Genomic DNA, 20017 nt, shown 5'->3' with positions numbered 1-20017 from the left:
CCGGAGGCTGAGGCAGGACAATCACTTGAACCTGGGAGGTGGAGGGCAGTGAGCTGAGATAGAGCCACCGAGACTGAGCCACTGCACTCCAGCCTGGGTAACAGAGCATGACTCTGTCTCAAAAGAAGAAGAAGAAAAAAAAAAAGGCATAGGCTAATCCCAGCACTTTGGGCAGCAGAGGTGGGCAGATCACCTGAGGTCCAGAGTTTGAGACCAGCCTGACCAACATGGAGAAACCTTGTCTCTACTGAAAATACAAAATTAGCTGGGCGTGGTGGTGGATGTCTGTAATCCCAGCTACTCAGGAGGCTGAGGCTGGAGAATCGTTTGAACTCGGGAGGCAGAGGTTGCAGTGAGCTGAGATTGGGCCATTGCACTCCAGCCTGGGCAACAAAAGCAAAACTCCGTCTCGGAAAAAAAACAAAGCCTGGAACCAGAAATGTTTTGGATTTGTTTTCAGATTCTGGAGTATTTGCATGTACATAATGCGGTATCTTTGGAGGTGAGATACAAGTCTAAACATGAAATTCAATTTTGTTTCATATACACCTTATACACATAGCCTGAAGGTAGTTTTATACAATATATATGTTTTTTAGGCTAGTCAAGTGAAGCTGTGAGAGAAGCAACAAATCTGTAACTGGTTATCATTGTTTACACAATATTTTTATTATTTATTTGATTTTTAGAGATTAGTGTTGCTCTGTTGCCCCTGGCTGTGCAGCCTCGACGTCCTGGGCCCAACAATCCTCCTGCCTCAGCCTCCCAAGTGGCTGGGGCCATAGGCACGTGCACCACACCTGGCTTTTTTTTTTTACTTTTTATAGAGACTGCGTTTTGCTATGTTGCCCAGGCTGGTCTTGAACTCTAGGCCTCAAGCAATCCTCCTGCCTCAGCCCCTCCCAAAGCGCTGGAATTACAGGCCACTGTGCCTGTGCTCAGTATTTTTAATAATATATGCAACTCATCACATGAGTTCAGCTGTGGGATTTTCCAAAAGGTTTGAGATTTCGGATTTTTGGACTGGCTGTGCTAAATCTGTATAAGCACTTCTGGTGCCATGATGAGGCATTAAATATTCGTTTTAAACATGTTATAAAGTCATGTTTTTCAAAAAACTTTAATATAAATAGTTGCTTAAACAAGTATGAAAGGCTGAAAGTCAAAATCTACCTGAAAAACTTAAATCTGCAAGCTGGGAACTGAGTCTTTTCCCCACTGCCCAGTCCATTTTCAGCGGCCTAGCAGGGAAGTTGATTTAAGAGAAGTCAACAGCTTTTCTGACTACACTGTGGATTCCATCAGTGCACAGGCGCCTGCAGGGCTGCAGTAAGCATCTCCGATGAGGTGGTCCTGGGCATTCACTCACAGTCTCCCTCCTGGTTTCCTTATGGGAAGGGGCTTCATGATTTCAAGCTCAGTTCCCCTCCCACTCCCAGAGGTGGAGCGCATGGTCATAGAAGGAGCAGGTGGCCAGGAGGCTGAAGGTCGAGTCTGCTTCTTCCGGGTTCATGCCACAGTCACGCGTGGTGGCTGCTGTAGCCTGCAGCCAGGTGCCGTTCTTCCTCATGCGCTCTGTGAGTGGCTTCATTCCACTCTGGGGTCTGGCATGGCCCGCCCCATCGTTATTCTCTACGCATTCATGACAGGGTGTTGGCAACTCGCCTGCACCCTTCAGGTCTGCCGTCTTGGTTCCTAGGTTGCTAGGAAAGGACCACGAGGGGGCCCACTGCAGAGAACGAAAGAGCAGCCAGGACCAGTCGGCTCCATACACCAGCGAGTCGGGCAATGTGTGGGATGCCAGGACCGTCGCCTCCTGCTTCTCCTCTGGAGTGAGAGATCAGAGAACCCGGGAAACACAACATCACCCAGAGCCTCTCCCCAGCCTGTCATGCCTGACAGGGAGACTCCACCAAGAACAGCCCCTCAGAGGTCAGCACGTGTTTCCTGAGGAGCCGCCGTGTCATGCAAAGGAACCAGCAAGACCTGGGCAGATGTTGGAGAAGAAACAGACCGTCATCTTGCAGTGCACACGCCTGTGTGCCTCCAAGAGAATCATCAGGCAGGGCTACAGAACCACACTCTAAGGTGAGGAACACAGCAAAAGCCTGAGGGGGGAAAGATCTCGGTTAACACTTAAAACCAAAGGACAAAGGAGTTTTAGCCAGCTGGGAAGGAAGGGGATGTCTGAGGAACAGGCAGCTGTGTACAGCAGAGGTGAGAAAGTCCACGGCTCGCACGGGGAACCGTAAACGGGTGGCCGTGGCACTGTCAGTGACAGTGGGCTGGAGGGTCCCAAGCATGCAGGGCCTGGCACGCCCTGTTTCACAGTCTGGATTTTGGGAAGGAGCCACTGACAAGGTTAAGCGAGCAGCTGCTTTATAGAAGTTGCTATGGCAACTGTGAGGGCGGAGGGCAGCCCTGGAAAGAGGCCACGACCGCCTCCCAGAGCGCACAGCAACAGACCCCACAGCAACAGAGGGAATGACGAGGTGCGGCCAGACCCGAGGCGGTCTGGAGTCTAGCAGGCAAGGGCAGGGCTGGCAGGGGCAGTCGCGGAGAGCAACTGGAAGGTGAGCCAGGGGCTGCAAGGCTGGGTGGCCACTCGGGCTCTGAAAGGGCTGCCACCACTACCTCTGAAGTCCAGGGACTGATGCCAGCAGTGACAGGAATCAGAACCAGAATAAGTGCTGATGAAGGGCTGAGGGCAGAACAGGATGGCACTGGATCACACAATGTGCCGAGGATGTACAGGCCCAGCCCAGGGAGGCCCACCCCTGGGCCCAGGGCTTCAACTGGGCAGAGGTGGCTGCGAGGAGGGGTGAGATGCTGAACATTCGGAGACAGCCACAGGGGCCCTCGAGCAGCACGTGTGGGGCGCCCCCCAGGAGGGAGCCCCTGCGGAGGCCGTTACTGTCCCCTGGGAGGTAGTGTCACAGGGCAGGCAGGACCTCTGCTAGTCTTTCATCCGGCAATCGCTCAACACGCCCACTCGGGCCAGCAGGACCTCTTCTACAGCTTAGGAAAGGGTAACAAGGCAGAGTCTAGGCCCTCGGAGAGCCACAGCCAGGGAAAAAGACAGCAAATGAGTGGACGGAAGACCCCGTTGAGACCCCAAGAACAGGAGGCCCTTTCTGATTAGCCACAGGCCAACCTGGAATGGTGAACTCTCAGACCCATCTTAGTACACCTCTTCAACTTTAAGAATTAAAGGCCGGATGTAGTCACTCAAGCCTGTAACCCCAACATTGAGGACTGAGTTGAGGCAGGAGGACTGCTTGTGTCTAGGTGGTCCAGGTTGCAGTGAGCTCTGACTCCACCACTGTACTCCAGCCTGGGTGACAGGACACAAGACCCTCTCTTAAAACACAAAACAAAACAAAAAAACACTAAAAACCCACCATAGCCAAAAGGTGAAAACAACCCAAATGTCCATCAGAGGATGAACAGACACAATGTCGTCCATCACTACATTCTTAAAAAGGAAGAGGGGCTGGGCGCGGTGGCTCAAGCCTGTAATCCCAGCACTTTGGGAGGCCCAGACAGGCGGATCACGAGGTCAGGAGATCAAGACCATCCTGGCTAACCCGGTGAAACCCCAAAAAACTAGCCGGGCGAGGTGGCAGGCGCCTGTAATCCCAGCTACTTGGGAGGCTGAGGCAGGAGAATGGTGTAAACCCGGGAGGCGGAGCTTGCAGTGAACCGAGATCCTGCTACTGCACTCCAGCCTGGGCAACAGAGTGAGACTCTGTCTCAAAAAAAAAAAAAAAACAAAAAATTAGCCAGGCGTGGTGGTGGGCACCTGTAATCCCAGCTACTCGGGAGGCTGAGGCAGGAGAATCCCTCGAACCCGGGAGGCAGAGCTTGCAGTGAGCCGAGATTGTGCCATTGCACTCCAGCCTGGGTGACAGAGCAAGATTCTGTCTCAAAAAAAAAAAAAAAGAAGAAAATCACCATTTTGCCATTATCATAATTTATTCAGGCAACAATTGCCTCTAAATTAAGTAAAAGTCTGATAAGGGAATTAGTGACACATGTTCAAAGATTCTCACCACAGATTACTGATTAATTATAAAGAGGAAAATAGTATCTCTTCAGTGAAGGGATCGGGGCAAACATTACCTTCACAAAGTGACCAAATTTCACAAAAATGGGACAAAGGGGCCTCACAGGCCCTTGATGTGAGGAACTAAGGAGGGCACAGCACCACTTTCACAGGTTCCCTGGCAAAAATGCACGACCCCTGTCCGAGATGGTGAAACCCTGTCTCTACTAAAAATACAAAAATTAGCCAGCGTGGCAGTGGGCGCCTGTAGTCCCAGCTACTCGGGAGGCTGAAGCAGGAGAATGGCGTGAACCCGGGAGGCGGAGCTTGCAGTGAGCTGAGATCCGGCCACTGCACTCCAGCCTGAGCAACAGAGTGACTGCACTCAAAAAAAAAAAAAACCAAAGCACGACCCCATACCAAAGACTCGCCTCAGACTCAGAGGCATGAACTGAAAGAGAATGAAAAAGATGCATCACACCACAATGAAGTGACTTTACCGATGCCAGACAAAACTTTAAACCAAAAAATGTTACTAGATTGAAAGACAGACACTTTAGATTGATAAAAGGGTCACCACATCTGGAAGATACCAGAATTATAAACATACATAAAAGAGATCCCCAAAATATGTGAAGTAAAAATCGATGGAAACGAGGCCGGAAATACATAATTCTACAGTTAGAGTTGGAGGTAACAATAGCCCAGTTTCTTTTTTTTTTTCTGAGATGGAGTCTTGCTCTGTCGCCCAGGCTGGAGTGCAGTGGCGCGATCTCAGCTCACTGCAACCTCCACCTCCCGGGTTCACGCCATTCTCCTGCCTCAGCCTCTCAAGTAGTTGGGACTACAGGCGCCACCACCACACCCGGCTAGTTTTTTTTTTTTTTTTTTTTGAGACAGAGTCTTGCTCTTTTGCCCAGGCTGGAGTGCGGTGGTGCGATCTTGGGTCACTGCAACCTCCGCCCACCACCATGCCAGCTAATTTTTTGTATTTTTAGTAGAGATGGGGTTTCACCATGTTAGCCAGGATGGTCTCGATCTCCTGACCTCGTGATCTGCCCACCTAGGCCTCCCAAAGTGCTGAGATTACAGGCGTGAGCCACTGCGCCGGCCACTAGCCCACTTTCAATATTGTCCAGACAGGAGATCAGTAAGGAACCAGAAGATCTGAACAACATTATAAAGCCAAGACCTCACAGGCACCTACAGGGGCACTCCCCAGGAGAGACCACATTCTAGGCCACAAAACAAGTCTCAGTAAATTCAACAGGAATGCACAATGGAATAACATTAGCAACTGGTAACAGAAAGAAACGTGGGCACTTAAAAACATGTAAATTAAACAACACACTCATAAATAACCAATGGTCAAAGAAAAAAGTCACACGGGAAATTAGAATGTAAGTACCTTGAGATGAATGAAAATAAAAATACAACATACCGGCCGGGCGCGGTGGCTCAAGCCTGTAATCCCAGCACTTTGGGAGGCCGAGACGGGTGGATCACAAGGTCAGGAGATCGAGACCATCCTGGCTAACATGGTGAAACCCCGTCTCTACTAAAAAATACAAAAAACTAGCCGGGCGAGGTGGCGGGCGCCTGTAGTCCCAGCTACTTGGGAGGCTGAGGCTGGAGAATGGCGTAAACCCGGGAGGCGGAGCTTGCAGTGAGCTGAGATCCGGCCACTGCACTCTCACTCCAGACTGGGCGACCCAGCGAGACTCCATCTCAAAAAAACAAAACAAAACAAAAAAATACAACATACCAAAATGTATGGGTTGCAGCAAAAGCAGTGCTCGGAGGAAAATGTATCACCATTAATAAAGAAAAAAGACCTTAAATTGTTTTAAGACGAGAAATATGGCTGGGCATGGTGGTCCCAGCTACTCGGGAGGCTGAAGTGGAAGGATGGTTTGAGCCCAGGGACCGGGCGCAGTGGCTCATGCCTGTACTTTGGGAGGCCGAGGCAGGCAGATCACCTGAGGTCAGGAGTTCAAGACTAGCCTGGCCAATGTGGCGAAACCCCATCTCTACTAAAAATACAAAAATTAGCCAGGCATGGTGGCAGGCACCTGTAATCCCAGCTACTCTGGAGGCTGAGGCAGGAGAATTGCTTGAAGCCAGGAAGCAGAGGTTGCAGTAAGCCGAGATCACACCACTGTACGCCATCCTGGGTGATAGCAAGACTCTATCTCAAAACAAACAAACAAAAAAGAGATCTCAAATTGTTTTAATACAAGAAATATTACGGCTTCGCACTGGGGTCCCAGCTACTCAGGAGGCTGGGGTAGGAGGATGGTTTGAGCCCAGGAGGTTGAGGCTGCAGTGAGCTACAATCACACCACCACACTCCATCCTGGGTGACAGAGCAAGACCCCATCTCAAAACAAAACAAAAAACGATGAGAAATATGAAGCATATTCACAGAACTAACAGAAACGATACAGAAGAGATGGAGAAACTAAAGATGCAGAAAACGGAGGAATACGGGCCAGGCGCAGTGGCTCACGCCTGTAATCCTGGCACTTTGGGAGGCCAAACTGGGCGGATCACAAAGTCAGGAGTTCCAGACCAGCCTGATCAACATGGTGAACCCCCCACCTCTACTAAAAATACAAAAATTAGCTGGGCGTGGTGGTGGGCGCCTGTAATCCCAGCTACTTGGGAGGCCGAGGCAGGAAAATCGCTTGAACCTGGGAGGCGAAGGTTGTGGTGAGCTGAGATCGCACCACTGCACTCCAGCCTGGGTGACAGAGCCAGACTCCATCTCAAAAAAAAGAGGAATACCATGCGGAAATCAAGTCAATCAAGTCCTTGAGTACAGTCCAGTGCAGAGAAGGAACTGGCGTTGGGAACAGGTGCGGCTCACCCACTGCTGCAGAGAGCAGAGAGCATGTGGATGGCCCGAGAGGCTGGTGGGCTTAATGGTGGGAAGATGAGGTGGTTTTGTGATTGCTCATTTTTGGAGTGAGGGGAGAGGAAAGAGCAAAAGAAGAGAGATCATGAGCTGAGAGTCAGGAGGGAAGAAGAGGTCCTGGAGATTTGAGGAGAGAGAAGAAAATGTGAACCAGTTCTGACGGTGGGGGATTACTGCTTAGAGAAACTACAGATTACCAGGAATCCCAGGGACCTACTGGAACACAATGCAGACAGCTGGTTCCAGCCACACTCTCTGGCTCAGCCAGAAGCAGAGGTGCATGTTCCCAACAAAACAACACTGGGTTCTGCTCAAAGTGTGAGAAAGGGATGAAGGGAATGGAGTGTGAGCTCACAGGGGCAGCAGACCACAGTCCCAGCTGACCTCAAGCAGGAGGAGCATGGGAGAGCACAGACAAGGATGGTTATGGGAGTGACGGTAGCCAAGCCCCCAGACCAGAGGTCCCAGTGGGGTCGGAGGTCTGCTGAAATGCAGGAGGCACCGGAATGACGGAGCTGGGAAACCAGGGAAAACTGTGGTTAGAGAGCAGAGATTCTGGAGCTGGGATCGTTACGGATCACGACCAAGTCTAGGGCGCGACCCTGGGAGTGTGTAAAAGCTGAGGGAAGAGCGCAGCAGAGCGAGGGGGCAGGGAACTGGTGCCCCGCCCTGAGGCCCAGCAGCCATGGGTCCCCACTCACCCATTGCTTTTTGGCAGTTGAGGATCTTAAAGCCACTGTGCATACAGGCGGCCAGGAGCAGGTGGTGGTGGAATGGGTGCCACTTGATTCTCCATACCCCACCCTGCACGGGCGTGTCTGCCAACGGCTGCTTCATGTTCCGTGTGTCCCACAGTAGGATGTGCTCATCATAGCTGAAATCAACCAAACACGGAGGGCATGCAAGGAAAGCCCAGGCTCATCTGTTCCACAAGGTCCCTGGGGGGCAGAGAACGTCTCCCAGAGACCTGTCCCACGCATCCCTCAAGGACAAAGTCCCCTTTCCCAAACCCCTATACCTACACTCTGGTGAAGCACTGGCAGACGAAATGCTGCAATGGTGCCGGGAAGAAAGGCAGCGAAAGAGGCGAGAAGGGACCGAGAGCCTCCCAGGGACTCACCTTCCTGTGGCCAGGACGTGCTCCCAGTGGGGGCTGCTCTGGATGCTGCACACGCCCATGGTGTGTCTGCAAGCAGAGGCAGTGCCTGAACCAGTGCCCAGGACACGGACGCACCCAGGGAACGGGAGGGCCAGTGACCCAGGGAGTGGGAGGGCCGGTGACCTAGGGAGCAGGAGGGCTGGTGTGGGCACCGAGTGCTGGCTCTTGGGCAGTTACCTTTTGCTGGTGAAGAGGAATTTGCCGGGTACCCTGGTGTCCCAGCCCCTCAGAAGGCCATCGTCGCCCCCTGTGTGGAGACAGAGAAGCATCAACACCACCAATGAGAGGAAGTGACCGTTCTCAGCGAGGCTGAGGCCGTTGATGTCTGTGGGAAGTTCCCCTGGGTGACTTGGCTGGGGAGGGGGGGGTCTTAGGTTGCCACCTCAACAGGAGGTACCAGAAACAACCCCCAGGAATGTCATTGCTGTGCCTTGACTCTCTACAGACTGCAAGCAGCAGGGGAAAGACAGACAGTCTCTGCCTGCAGGAACAGAAGGGAGGAAATGGAAACTGAAGGGGCCCTGAAGGCCATCAGGTGCTGGCGACCATTGTTCACAGGGGACCATTGTTCACAGGGGCTGTTACCAGGCCCCAGGGGCTAAACTGCCTCTGCTAAGAGCTCCAGTGGTTAAAGCCCTGGCTTCTAAGAACAAGAGTTGCAAGATCAGAGCCCTGAACAGAAACTGCACACAGGAGGCAGCAAGCACGAGGACTCCACACCGTGCACCTGATAGAAAGGTGTCCTCAGTCATCTTAAAGCACTTGTTTAGGGGAAATAAAAGGATGGGAGAACAGAGGAGTTGGTGCACTGAACCACAACCAATCTTCGAAGAAAAGCAACACAGACATGGGGTGAATGGTGGCACCTGAAGGAAGGGAAACTCAGGAGCAGGGCCCACAGGGAGAGTGAAGAAGAGCAGAAGGAAAACGTCTAGGCCTGACCACGTCACCCACCCCACATCATCCAGCTCCCACTATCCACCCACCTTCCATCCATCACACTAGCTACCCACCCCCAACCCCCATCCAAAAATCCACCATCCATCCCCACATCATCCAGCTCCCACTATCCACCCACCTTCCATCCATCACACCATCTACCCACCCCCAACCCCCATCCAAAAATCCACCATCCATCCACCCATGCACCCACCCACTCACTCATCCACCCACCATCCATCCATCCATCCATCCACCCACCTTCCATCCATCACACCATCTACCCACCCCCAACCCCATCCAAAAATCCACCATCCATCCACCCATGCACCCACCCACTCACTCATCCACCCACCATCCATCCATCCATCCATCCATCCATCCATCCATCCATCCATCCATCCATCCATCCATCTATCCACCCAGCTGCCCTCCCATTCCATTCAGCCACCCACCATCCATGCAACAATCCACCATCCATCCGCCATCCACCACCCACCACCCACCATCCAAAAATGCATCCATCCACCCACTGTCCATCCATCCAGCCGGCCAGCCAGTCACTCACCCACCATCCATCCACCCAACAATCCACCATCCACCCACCCACCACCCACCATCCAAAAGTCCATCCATCCAGCCGGCCAGCCAGCCACTCTTCCATCGTCCATCCATCCATCCATCCATTCATCTAACCATCCATCCATCCATCCATCCACCCACCCACCCACCACCCATCATCCATCCTCCCACCCACCCACCACCCATCAAATAGGTACTTGCTGAACACACACTATGGACCCTCATAATAGACACTAGGGATACACGGTGAACATGAACATGACCTACAGTTAAATGAAGCAGCGGAATCAGCTGACCTAGGCATTAAGCCTGCAGATGAGCCTCAAGTATGAGCTGCCATTCTGTGGCAAATTTGTACAGAGCAGGCAAGGGCTTCTTTATACATGAGTCTCTCCACTCTCTCATGCCCCACACATCTACTCCATCAGGAAATCTGACTGGACCTGCCTTCACTTCTATCCAGAACCCAACCACTGGTCCTCACCTCCACTACTCCAAACCTGCTCTGGCCTGACTCATCACCTGCCCAGTGGCAAGTCTCCAGGCTGTGCCCCTCCCTCTTGTCGTCTAGACCGCCGTAAATTTTAAAATGCAAGTCAGAATCGGTCATTCCTCTGCTCAACATCCTGCAACAGCTCCCATTTCGTTCTGAGTAGGAAACAAAGTCCTTGCTGGAGCCTGCCGGGCCCTGTGCCCTGGCCCATTTACCTCTGATTTCACCCTCTTCTATTCCGCCACTCCCTCAGGTCATCCTAACCGTGCTGGCTACTGGCTACTCTTCTGCCATAGCGGGGCCACTCCTGCCTTAGGGCCACTGTCCACACTGACCATGCTCTCCAACAGGATAATCTGCACCTGCTCCCAGCACCCTTCTACCTTCTTTCCAAAGCACTCATTGCCCCTGACGTGCCGCGCAGTCTCCTTCCCCGTAACAAACTCTGCTTTGTGTTTATTGCCCGTCTCCCCGCCACAGAATGTCAGCTGAGTAAAAGCAGGGACTTTTATGTGAAAATCAGCCAGGTGTGGCAACTCACACCTGTAGTCCCAGCTACCCAGAAGGCTGAGGCAGGAGGATCGCTTGACCCTGGGAGGTTAAGGCTGCAGTGACTTGTGATCACACCACTGCACTCCAGCCTGGGTGATACAGCAAGACGTGAGCCACCCACCCCATCCCCAAAATCCATTTATATAAATCTTTTTTTTTTTTTTTGAGACGGAGTCTCCCTCCGTCGCCAGGCTGGAGTGCAGTGGCGCGATCTCGGCTCACTGCAACCTATGCCTCCTGGGTTCAAGCAATTCCACTGCCTCAGCCTCCCGAGGAGCTGGGACGACAGGCACCCGCCACCATGCCAGGCTCATTTTTTGTATTTCAGTAGAGACGGGGTTTCACCACGTTGGCTAGGCTGGTCTGGAACCCCTGACCTCGTGATCCGCCCACCCTGGCCTCCCAAAGTGCTGGGATTACAGGTGTGAGCCACCGTGCAAGGACTATATAAATAATTTAAGAAGGCCAAGCGCAGTGGCTCACGCCTATAATCCCAACACTGGGAGGCCGAGGCAGGTAGATCGCTTGAGCCCAGGCATTCGAGACCAGCCTGGGCAACATCGCAAAACCCTGTCTCCGTAAAAAAATTTAATTAGTGGGGCATGGTGGTGTGCGCCTATAGCTGCAGCTACTAGGGAGGCTGAGGTGCGGGGGGATCGATTGAGCCCAGGAGGTCGAGGTTGGAGTGAGCTGAGATTGCACCACTGTACTCCAGCCTGGGTGACAGAGCAAGACCCTGTCTCATAAAAATAAAAATAGGCTGGGCGCAGTGGCTCATGCACGTAATCCCAGCATTTGGGAGGCCAAAGTGGGTGAATCACCTGAGGTCAGGAGTTCAAGACCAGTCTGGCCAACATGGTGAAACCCCATCTCTACTAAAAACACAAAAATTAGCTGGGCGTGGTGGCAGGTGCCTATAATCCCTACTCAGGAGGTTGAGGCAGGAGAGTCACTTGAACCCAGGAGGCGGAGGTTGCAGTGAGCCAAGGTTGCACCACTGCACTCCAGCCTGGGCAACAAGAGCAAAACTCTATCTCAAAATAAATAAATAAATAAAAATAATAAAACTTTAAAAAGAAAGCAGGACTTTTGTCTGTTGAGTTTGCTAAAATATTCTAATCATCTAGAATAGGGCTCAGCACATAGTATTTGTTGAATGAATCAGTCCAGAATTATTCAATAATTGCCCTATGGCACCTTTGTTCCGAATTAGCTCAAGGTAGAAGAACCAATCCAGGCCGGGCGCGGTGGCTCAAGCCTGTAATCCTAGCACTTTGGGAGGCCGAGACGGGTGGATCACAAGGTCAGGAGATCGAGACCATCCTGGCTAACACGGTGAAACCCCGTCTCTACTAAAAAATACAAAAAACTAGCTGGGCGGCCGGGCGCGGTGGCTCAAGCCTGTAATCCCAGCACTTTGGGAGGCCGAGGCGGGCGGATCACGAGGTCAGGAGATCGAGACCATCCTGGCTAACACGGTGAAACCCCGTCTCTACTAAAAAAATACAAAAAACTAGCCGGGCGAGGTGGCGGGCGCCTGTAGTCCCAGCTACTCGGGAGGCTGAGGCAGGAGAATGGCGTAAACCCGGGAGGCGGAGCTTGCAGTGAGCTGAGATCCGGCCACTGCACTCCAGCCTGGGCGACAGAGCGAGACTCCGTCTCAAAAAAAAAAAAAAAAAAAGAACCAATCCAAGGAGAGACCTCAAGAAATGAGATCTTCGTGGCTCTCACAGTTCACGGCTGCGACAGCAAGCAACACAACGAAGAACCGCGCCTTACACACATGCTCGCCACTCGGATGAGCAGAGGCGGCATGACAGCTGCGGTCAGGCCTGCCTGGGCTGGAAGGACGGCTGCTCTGCGTCAGTCTTCTAAGGACATGATTTTAAGCTGAGCATGTCAGAAAAGCAGAATTCACCCATGAAGGAAACATCCTGTGGCGAAACCCTGGGACTGAGGGAACGTGGACTATTTCAGGAAAAGGTGACTGACAGCAGAGGAGCCAAAACAAGGCCGGAGAAGCAGGCGTGGACCAGATTCCACAGGCCCTGGGCAATCGCATCACTATTTTGAATTTTATCCTAAATGAAATAGGAACTGTGAGGGGTTCTAATTATGAGTGAGATGTGACAAAGTGTGTGCGTTTTTAAAACACTTGCTCTGGCTACTGTGTGGAGACTGGAACAATCAGGAATGAAGGCAGGGCCATCACTTGCGGCTCTGCTGTGACAAACTAGAGGAGACAGGGACCTGGATGGGTATCAGCAGGGAAGAGTCAGATCTTCGGCTCTTTGCAAATTCAGCAGCTCCTCTTCCGTCTTCTCTCAGAGACCAGCCCCTCCCACCTGTCCTGAGTTATCTCCACCTGGGAAAGAGAAGCCAAAGCTACCTCCTTCCTAGCAACACCAGTTAATTTTCCACTCTCACATCAGCTGCCCCAAATGCGAACCATTCACAAGACCTGGGAAGGAATCTTATTTCTCTCATGCTTCCTTTTTTTTTCTGGAAGATAAACTAAATCCAAAAAGGGCACAGACAAACCTGAAATCCAACATGGTGATGTCATTATTGTATCCACAGAAACTGGACTTCCAGTAAAATCACAGAGGATCTGACACGGAGCATATCAGGGAGGCAGGACGGCTCTGCCCACAGGGGCCTGCTCCTCCAACACCCTGGTCAGCACCACCCAAGACCCTGCACTGCCTGAGGCAGGCTACATTTTGCTCTCTAAAGAATAACTAAGTGGGCCAGGCACGGTGGCTCACGCCTGTAATCCCAACACTTTGGGAGGCCCAGGAGGGAGGATCACGAGGTCAGGAGATCGACACCATCCTGACCAACATGGTGAAACCCTGTCTCTACTAAAAACTCAAAAATTAGCCGGGCATGGTGATGGGCGCCTGTAATCCCAGCTACTTGGGAGGCTGAGGCAGAAGAATTGCTTGAACCTGGGAGGTGGAGGTTGCAGTGAGCCAACATCGTGCCACTGCACTCCAGTCTGGCGACAGAGCAAGACTCAGTCTCAAAAAAAAAAAAAAAAGTACACTTTCCATAAAAGGTCTTCAAGATCCCAAGACAATTGGAATCACAGATGCAGCACAGGCCTCCCCCTCTCCCTCTGCCCCTCCCTCAGGAAGCCTTCCATCAGAGGTGACCAGTGGAGGCATACTGACCTGAATACACAATTTCTGTATGCCAGTAATCGAAAGCAGCAATCCAGGCCTCGAATTGATGTGCCTGCCATGAGGCCACTTTCTGCAGCCTGGGCCCCGTCTCATTGACCATCAGGAGGTGGAGCTGCCCTGTGGAGTCACTGCTGATGATCTTCAAGGGCTGGTCCCTGGCCCTAGACACAGGGGGAACCCATGGAGAAGCCCGGCCGAATGTTATTCGTCAGCCTCTTCTGGTTCTCAAACAAGTCCTGAGAGAGGGTCTCCACAGCCCTGGGATGTGGACACGCCCCTTAAGAGACTGGCTGGCAAAGATCACAACCACTGCTAAGCTTGTCAAAGACACCAGTGTCGGCTTCTCTAGGTAAAACACTATTGCTACGTATCTAAAATTGGGGACTTTTTTTTGAGAATAGGACCAGCAGTGATGGTGTCAGGGCTGAGGAGCACAGTGGCGGCTGGCCAAAGGTGGCTGGAGCACTGTAGCCTGAAAAATGGAAGTGGTCCTCAGAGAAAGACTCGGGGCTCCTGGCCAAGCCTGGCCCTTACCTTCCAGTGTTCCCAGTGGACCAATCTAGGGACAAAGCCAGACACTGCTCCTCCAGGGCAAGGCTGGACAATGGCTCCAGCACGTGGCTCTTCTCCTGGAGAAGAAGAAACTCCATCAAAGGGAAGTAGCCCCCCCAGAGCCCCCAAAAGACTTTTCCTCTCCTGCTGGGAAGTCGCTGTTCCCTCATTTACACCCTACACGGATGAAGTCCATCAGTCACGGAGTCACACTTGCACCTAACACTGAACCCCCTGCCAGGGGCCCCGAGAAGACCTGGGGACACTGGAGCTCACACTCCTCACACTTGCAGGAGGACTTTCCCACAGGCTTGACCTTGGGGCATGGTCTCCCTCCCTTTCACACCCCCTTGCCGTCCTTGCACTCCTAGATGCTGCCGAGACACCTGTGCAGGCTCCAGACCACAGTGGCACACGCGCGTTCCCACCCCAGGCCTCCTGAGACAGAGACGATGGGGAAACTCCTCTGGTTTCTACTTCAGAAGCCGCCCGCAGCCATGAGAACGTGGTTGCTCTTTACGCAGATCTATATAAATTTTATTTCCTAAACAGCCTAGTCAGTGCTTAACTCCATCCCTGGCTCCCAGCAGGCTGTTGCACCAAAACCCTTTCCTGGGTTCATGAGCTCCTCCTTTGGGCCCACAGCTTTCCTGTGGCTGCTCTTTCCCTCCTTTCTAAGACAGGGCAACTGCTCTGAGCTGCCTTAAGCAAGGCCCTTCCTACACAGGTCCTCGGTTGGCCCAGCCCCACCTGCAGTATCTGCATCGGAGGGAGGGCATAGTCTCAGGCTGTTTACGTCACTCCACTACGGGACATGCCCGTTCCCTCCCCCACAGCTATCAGACGAAGTCACTGTGCTAACGCATGGCTCTGGAGCACTGTGAGAAACCCGGAGAAATTCACCCAGGACTCACATGCTTTTCCAGTCATCAGTGAGAAATGCCATCTTCACACAGGATGCTCACTGCTACTCTGGGCCCCAGCATCAACCTACAAACGCTTGCCCAGGCTCTCCTTAGAGAACTGTCAGACCCACTGGCAGGTCAATGAACACCCTGTCACTTCAGCCCTTCTGCTGGTGACACACGAGGTGACTTCCTCTTGGAGGTGGATGTAGAATGCAATACAACTTAAAAACAGACTCCACGTTATCTTAGAATGTTTATGTATTGTTCACCATTGAAGAGAGATCGTTCTAGAAAAATGTCTATATCAGCACAGCCTCCTCCCTAACCCTCTCTATTCAGGTCCCTTCTCCCCACGGAACAAGTGCAAGTCACTGACCTCAGATTCCACCAGGCGGAGCAGTTGTATGGATCCACTGGCATCTGCCAAGCCCAAGAGGGCATGTCCAGCCACCGGGATGTGGCACCTGAGGAGAGGGCCCACCGTAAGCACACCAATGTGCCCAAGGCACAGGAGAGCACGGTGCATCCCTGTAATCACAGTCACGCTTCGCTTAACAGCGGGGCTGCAGTCCATGTAAACCCAGCTGGGACAGCCTACTACACACCTTGACGATACGGTACGGCCCACTGTCCTATGCCACAAACCCTACAGCATGTTACTGCAGGCAAGTGTAACACAGTAAGTGGTTGTGTATCTAAACATAGAAAAGATACAGTAAGAATACAATATAAAAGATAAAAAAACAGGTGGCCAGGCATGGTGGCTCATGCTTGTAACCCCAACACTTTGGGAGGCTAAGGCAGGAGGATCACTTGAGGCAAGGAGGTCGAAACCAGCCTGAGCAACACATCAAGACCTTGCTTCTACAAACAAACAAACAAAAATGAGGTGTGGTAAGGCCCGGCGCGGTGGCTCACGCCTGTAATCCCAGCACTTTGGGAGGCCGAGGCGGGTGGATCAAGAGGTCAGGAGACCGAGACCATCCTGGCTAACACCGTGAAACCCCGTCTCTACTAAGAATACAAAAATTAGCCAGGCGTGGTGGCGGGCGCCTGTAGTCCCAGCTACTCAGGAGGCTGAGGCAGGAGAATGGCGCGAACCCGGGAGGCGGAGCTTGCAGTGAGCCGAGATCACACCACTGGGCGAGAGAGGAAAAAAAAAAAAAAAAAAAAAAAAGAGGCGTGGTGGCACGTACCTGAAGTCTCAGCTACTGGAGAGGCTGAGATGGAGAACTGCTTGAGCCCAGGAGTTCAAGGCTGCAGTGAGTTATGATGGTGCCACTGCACTCCAGCCTGGGCAACAGAACAAGACCTGGTCTCAAAAAAAAAAAAAAAAAAAATCAAAAAGGATAAAAAGTGGTGCACCTGTATAGGGCAGTTCCATTACATTAAGGCACCACCATGGTACACGTGCCCCATTGTTGACCAAAACAGAATTATGCCACACACGACTGCATTTAAATCTCAACTCCAAAAGTGGGCTAGAGCCTACCGTTGTGTTCTCAAACAAAAGACGCCCCAGGTTCTGAAGTCAGAAAATTCCCATCACTTCCTGGCTGCAACATGAGAAAGGAAATAAGCCCCAGGTAAAGCACTCCCCAAGTGGGAGGTAGGCAGGACAGCCAAGAAATAAACCCAAAGTTGAGACGCAATGCCTGTCTTGCTGAAGGCATCAAGCATCAGGTTCCCCTGATTGCCACTCATGACAAATTCTAGACCCAGTGGGATTATCACAGTTGTACCATTTCATGTCCAGGATTGCAGAAGTATCTTTTCTCTGGACCTCGACCAGAGGGTGAGTAGAGTTGTTCTCATTGAAACTGTATAGGAAGAGACGGCCTAAGCGGACTCGAGGCTCCTCAACTTCCATTCCACCCTACAAAAAATGCAGCGGTATTCTCTGATTACCCCAAGACACCAAGGAACCCAAGGGATGGGAAAAGGGATCCAAGGAACTCAAAGGTTTGCCAAGACTGACGGAGGGGAATTCTGCCTGGAAGAACCTCTGGTTGTCTGAGCTGCAGAAACGTCTATTTTCCTGCATATGATGAATGAGTAGGTGAACACTCCTGGATCCGGCAGAGAAGGCTCCTTCTCAGCTGGCCAACAGGGACCAGCTATGGCTAGGGTAACCACAGAACCCAGTTTGCCTGGGATGGTCCTGACTTAGGCCTGTTGTTCAGTGCCCAGTTTGAATTCTAATATGTACCTACCAGAAGTTAAGGTATAATTCCCACTTTCTCTTTACTGTAGATTCCATCCATTAGATTGGGCCACACCTGTGTATAGAAGACTTTCTGCTCTCAAGATTCTAATGTTGGCCGGGGGCGGTGGCGCCTGCCTGTGGTCCCAGCTACTCAGCAGGCTGAGGCGGGAGGATGCCCTGAGCCCTGGAGTCCAAGGCTGCACTCCAGCCTGGGTGACAGAGCAAGACCTTATTTCAGAAAAAAATAATATATATACATTTTTTTTTTTTTTGAGACGGAGTCGCTCTATCGCCGAGGCTGGAATGCAGTCGTGCGAGCTCGAATCACGGTAAGCTCCGCCTCCCGGGTTCACGCTATCCTACTGCCTCAGCCTCCCGAGTAGCTGGGCCTACAGGCGCCCGCATCACGTCCGGCTAATTGTTTTGTATTTTTATAGTAGAGACGGGGTTTCACCGTGTTAGCCAGGATGGTCTCGATCTCCTGATCTCTTGACCCGCCCGCTTCGGCCTCCCAAAATGCTGGGACTACAGGCGTGAGCCACCGCGCCCGGCCGAGAATAATTTTTTTAAAAAGATTCTAAACTCTTTCTGACCTACGTCCTGGCCAAATGGTCAACATCCCCTCTTCACCTCCTGGGCGATTCTGTGCGCCTCTCGGCCTCAACCTCGTGGTCGGCCCCACCCTCCCGAAGCCGCGACGCGCGCACCTTGCTCTGGGGGTCGGCAGGCGGGTCCTCCGGCCGCCGCAGCTGGTAGGTCCCGCACGCCAGCAAGTGCCTGCAGCCTTGCAGCGGGCACCACTCCACCGAGTCCGCGGTCAGCTCGGTGTCCACCGTCTGCAGGGCGAAAGCGCCCATCATCCAGCCCTCGGAGAAGGGCGCGGAGCCGGCAGTAGAGGCGGGTCGGCGGGGCAGGGCTGGGCACTGCGCGGAGCGGCGAAGCCGGCGCCGGCGAGACGAGCTCGGAGGCTCAGGGACACTGTCAGCGCGCACCGCCTCTCTCGCGACTCCTTCCGGGGCGCCGGGGCGGGACATCCGGCCGGGCCTTGGCAGCCGTGGACGCCCCCGGGAGACCAGGCTCCCACGCCCCCTGGCGGCCGGCTGACCGCGGCGGGTTTCAGGCGCCAGACGCGCCGCTCCCTGCGGGGCCGTAGAGACCGAAGGCTCCTCCACGGAGCAGGTTTGGAGACGGCAGGTTAGTGACAGAGCCTTAAGTTTGAAGCCGCCTTTGCAAAAATTCTATCTGTGAGAAAAACGCCAACAGCGAGCTGCGCTAGCGCACCCTGTGGCGCCCTCCTGCTTACTCCTGGGCCATCGGGCCGCGCTGACTTAACATTCAGGCTAGTTTCCCTGACAGGCGTTGCCCCGGAATCAACGCCTTCGTCAAGCTGATGAGGAGCCCGCGCCGCACGAAGCCCAGCACCCCGAAGCCGCAGGCGCACCCTGCCTGCCTCCTGCGAAGCCGCCATGGCGGAGCTGCCCTTCAGAGTCCGCCTTCCAGGGTCTTTGCTTGTCTGACACCCGCGGCTGCATCAGGGCCCCCCAGCAGTGGCTCAGCAGGTGGACGTGATTATCAGCACCAGTCGCCTGGCCGCCGCCCCCCTCCCCCAAAACTGCCTTTGAAAAAACCCCTAACCTCGGAGCTTCGGACAAGATGATCTGAGGACGAACTCCATCTCCCACGTGGCGTGACCGGCCCGTGTCTATTAAATTTATTTTTCATTTTTTGAGACGGAGTCTCGCTCTGTCGCCCAGGCTGGAGTGCAGTGGCGCGATCTCAGTTCACTGCAAGCTCCGCCTCCCGGGTTTACGCCATTCTCCTGCCTCAGCCTCCTGAGTAGCTGGGACTACAGGCATGTGCCACGATGCCCAGCTATTTTTTGTATTTTTAGTAGAGACGGGGTTTCACCGTGTTAGCCAGGACGGTCTCGACCTTCTAACCTTGTGATCCACCCGCCTCGGCCTCCCAAAGTGCTGGGATTACAGGCGTGAGCCACCGCATCCGGCCCTAAACTTTATTTCTTTACTGCAGTCCATGGTCTGAGTATGTGCAGAGGGCAGGAAGAACCCCTCGGGCCCTTACAGGTTGAACTGTGCCCCCAAAAAACAATGGACTGAAGACCCCAGCACCTCAGAGCACATCCTCATTAGCAAACAGGCTCTCAGAAGCAGCTGGGTTAAAATGAGGTCATGGCGTAGGCCCTGACCCAGAGGAGCTGGAGTCTGCAGAAGGGAAAGCTGATGCAGAAGACTTGCAGGGCCGTCGCTGTGCAGACCACAGGGAGGCAGGCCAGGCCCCTGGCTGGGAGGAGGCATCCGCACCTGAGGGCCCTTGCCTGCGCCTTCACCAGAGACTTCAGCCTCCAGAACCTAGAGCGTGAATTCCTGCTGCTTCAGGCTGCATGGCTCTTGCTGCTTTGTTGGAGCAGCTCCGGGAAGCTAAGACGGACTTGACTGAAATATATGGGTGTCTGGGT

The 20017-nt window shown here is 53.1% G+C and overlaps 1 protein-coding gene across 3 annotated transcripts; it reads right to left on the bottom strand.

Annotated features, from left to right (window-relative positions):
* Positions 1-649: 649 nt before the first annotated feature.
* On the bottom strand, positions 650-18553 carry DPH7 (diphthamide biosynthesis 7). 3 transcript variants are annotated; one of them, XM_030920122.1, is made up of 9 exons: positions 18249-18553; positions 17078-17211; positions 15712-15799; positions 14410-14504; positions 13864-14036; positions 8299-8368; positions 8083-8148; positions 7664-7836; positions 650-2108 (listed from the first exon to the last, which is right to left on the bottom strand). In XM_030920122.1, the coding sequence occupies exons 1-9, from the start codon at positions 18399-18401 to the stop codon at positions 2059-2061; spliced, it is 1002 nt and encodes a 333-aa protein (XP_030775982.1). In that variant the 5' UTR covers positions 18402-18553; the 3' UTR covers positions 650-2058. The 3 variants fall into 3 exon arrangements, with proteins under 3 accessions (XP_030775982.1, XP_010370923.1, XP_030775983.1); XM_010372621.2 differs by having other exon boundaries at positions 1105-1827; XM_030920123.1 differs by having other exon boundaries at positions 1692-1986.
* Positions 18554-20017: the final 1464 nt, after the last annotated feature.

This window comes from Rhinopithecus roxellana, chromosome 16 (assembly GCF_007565055.1).
Source record: "Rhinopithecus roxellana isolate Shanxi Qingling chromosome 16, ASM756505v1, whole genome shotgun sequence".
NCBI lineage: Eukaryota > Metazoa > Chordata > Mammalia > Primates > Cercopithecidae > Rhinopithecus > Rhinopithecus roxellana.
Note: the sequence above shows the minus strand (reverse complement) of the source record. Positions and strands in the feature narration are given on the sequence as shown.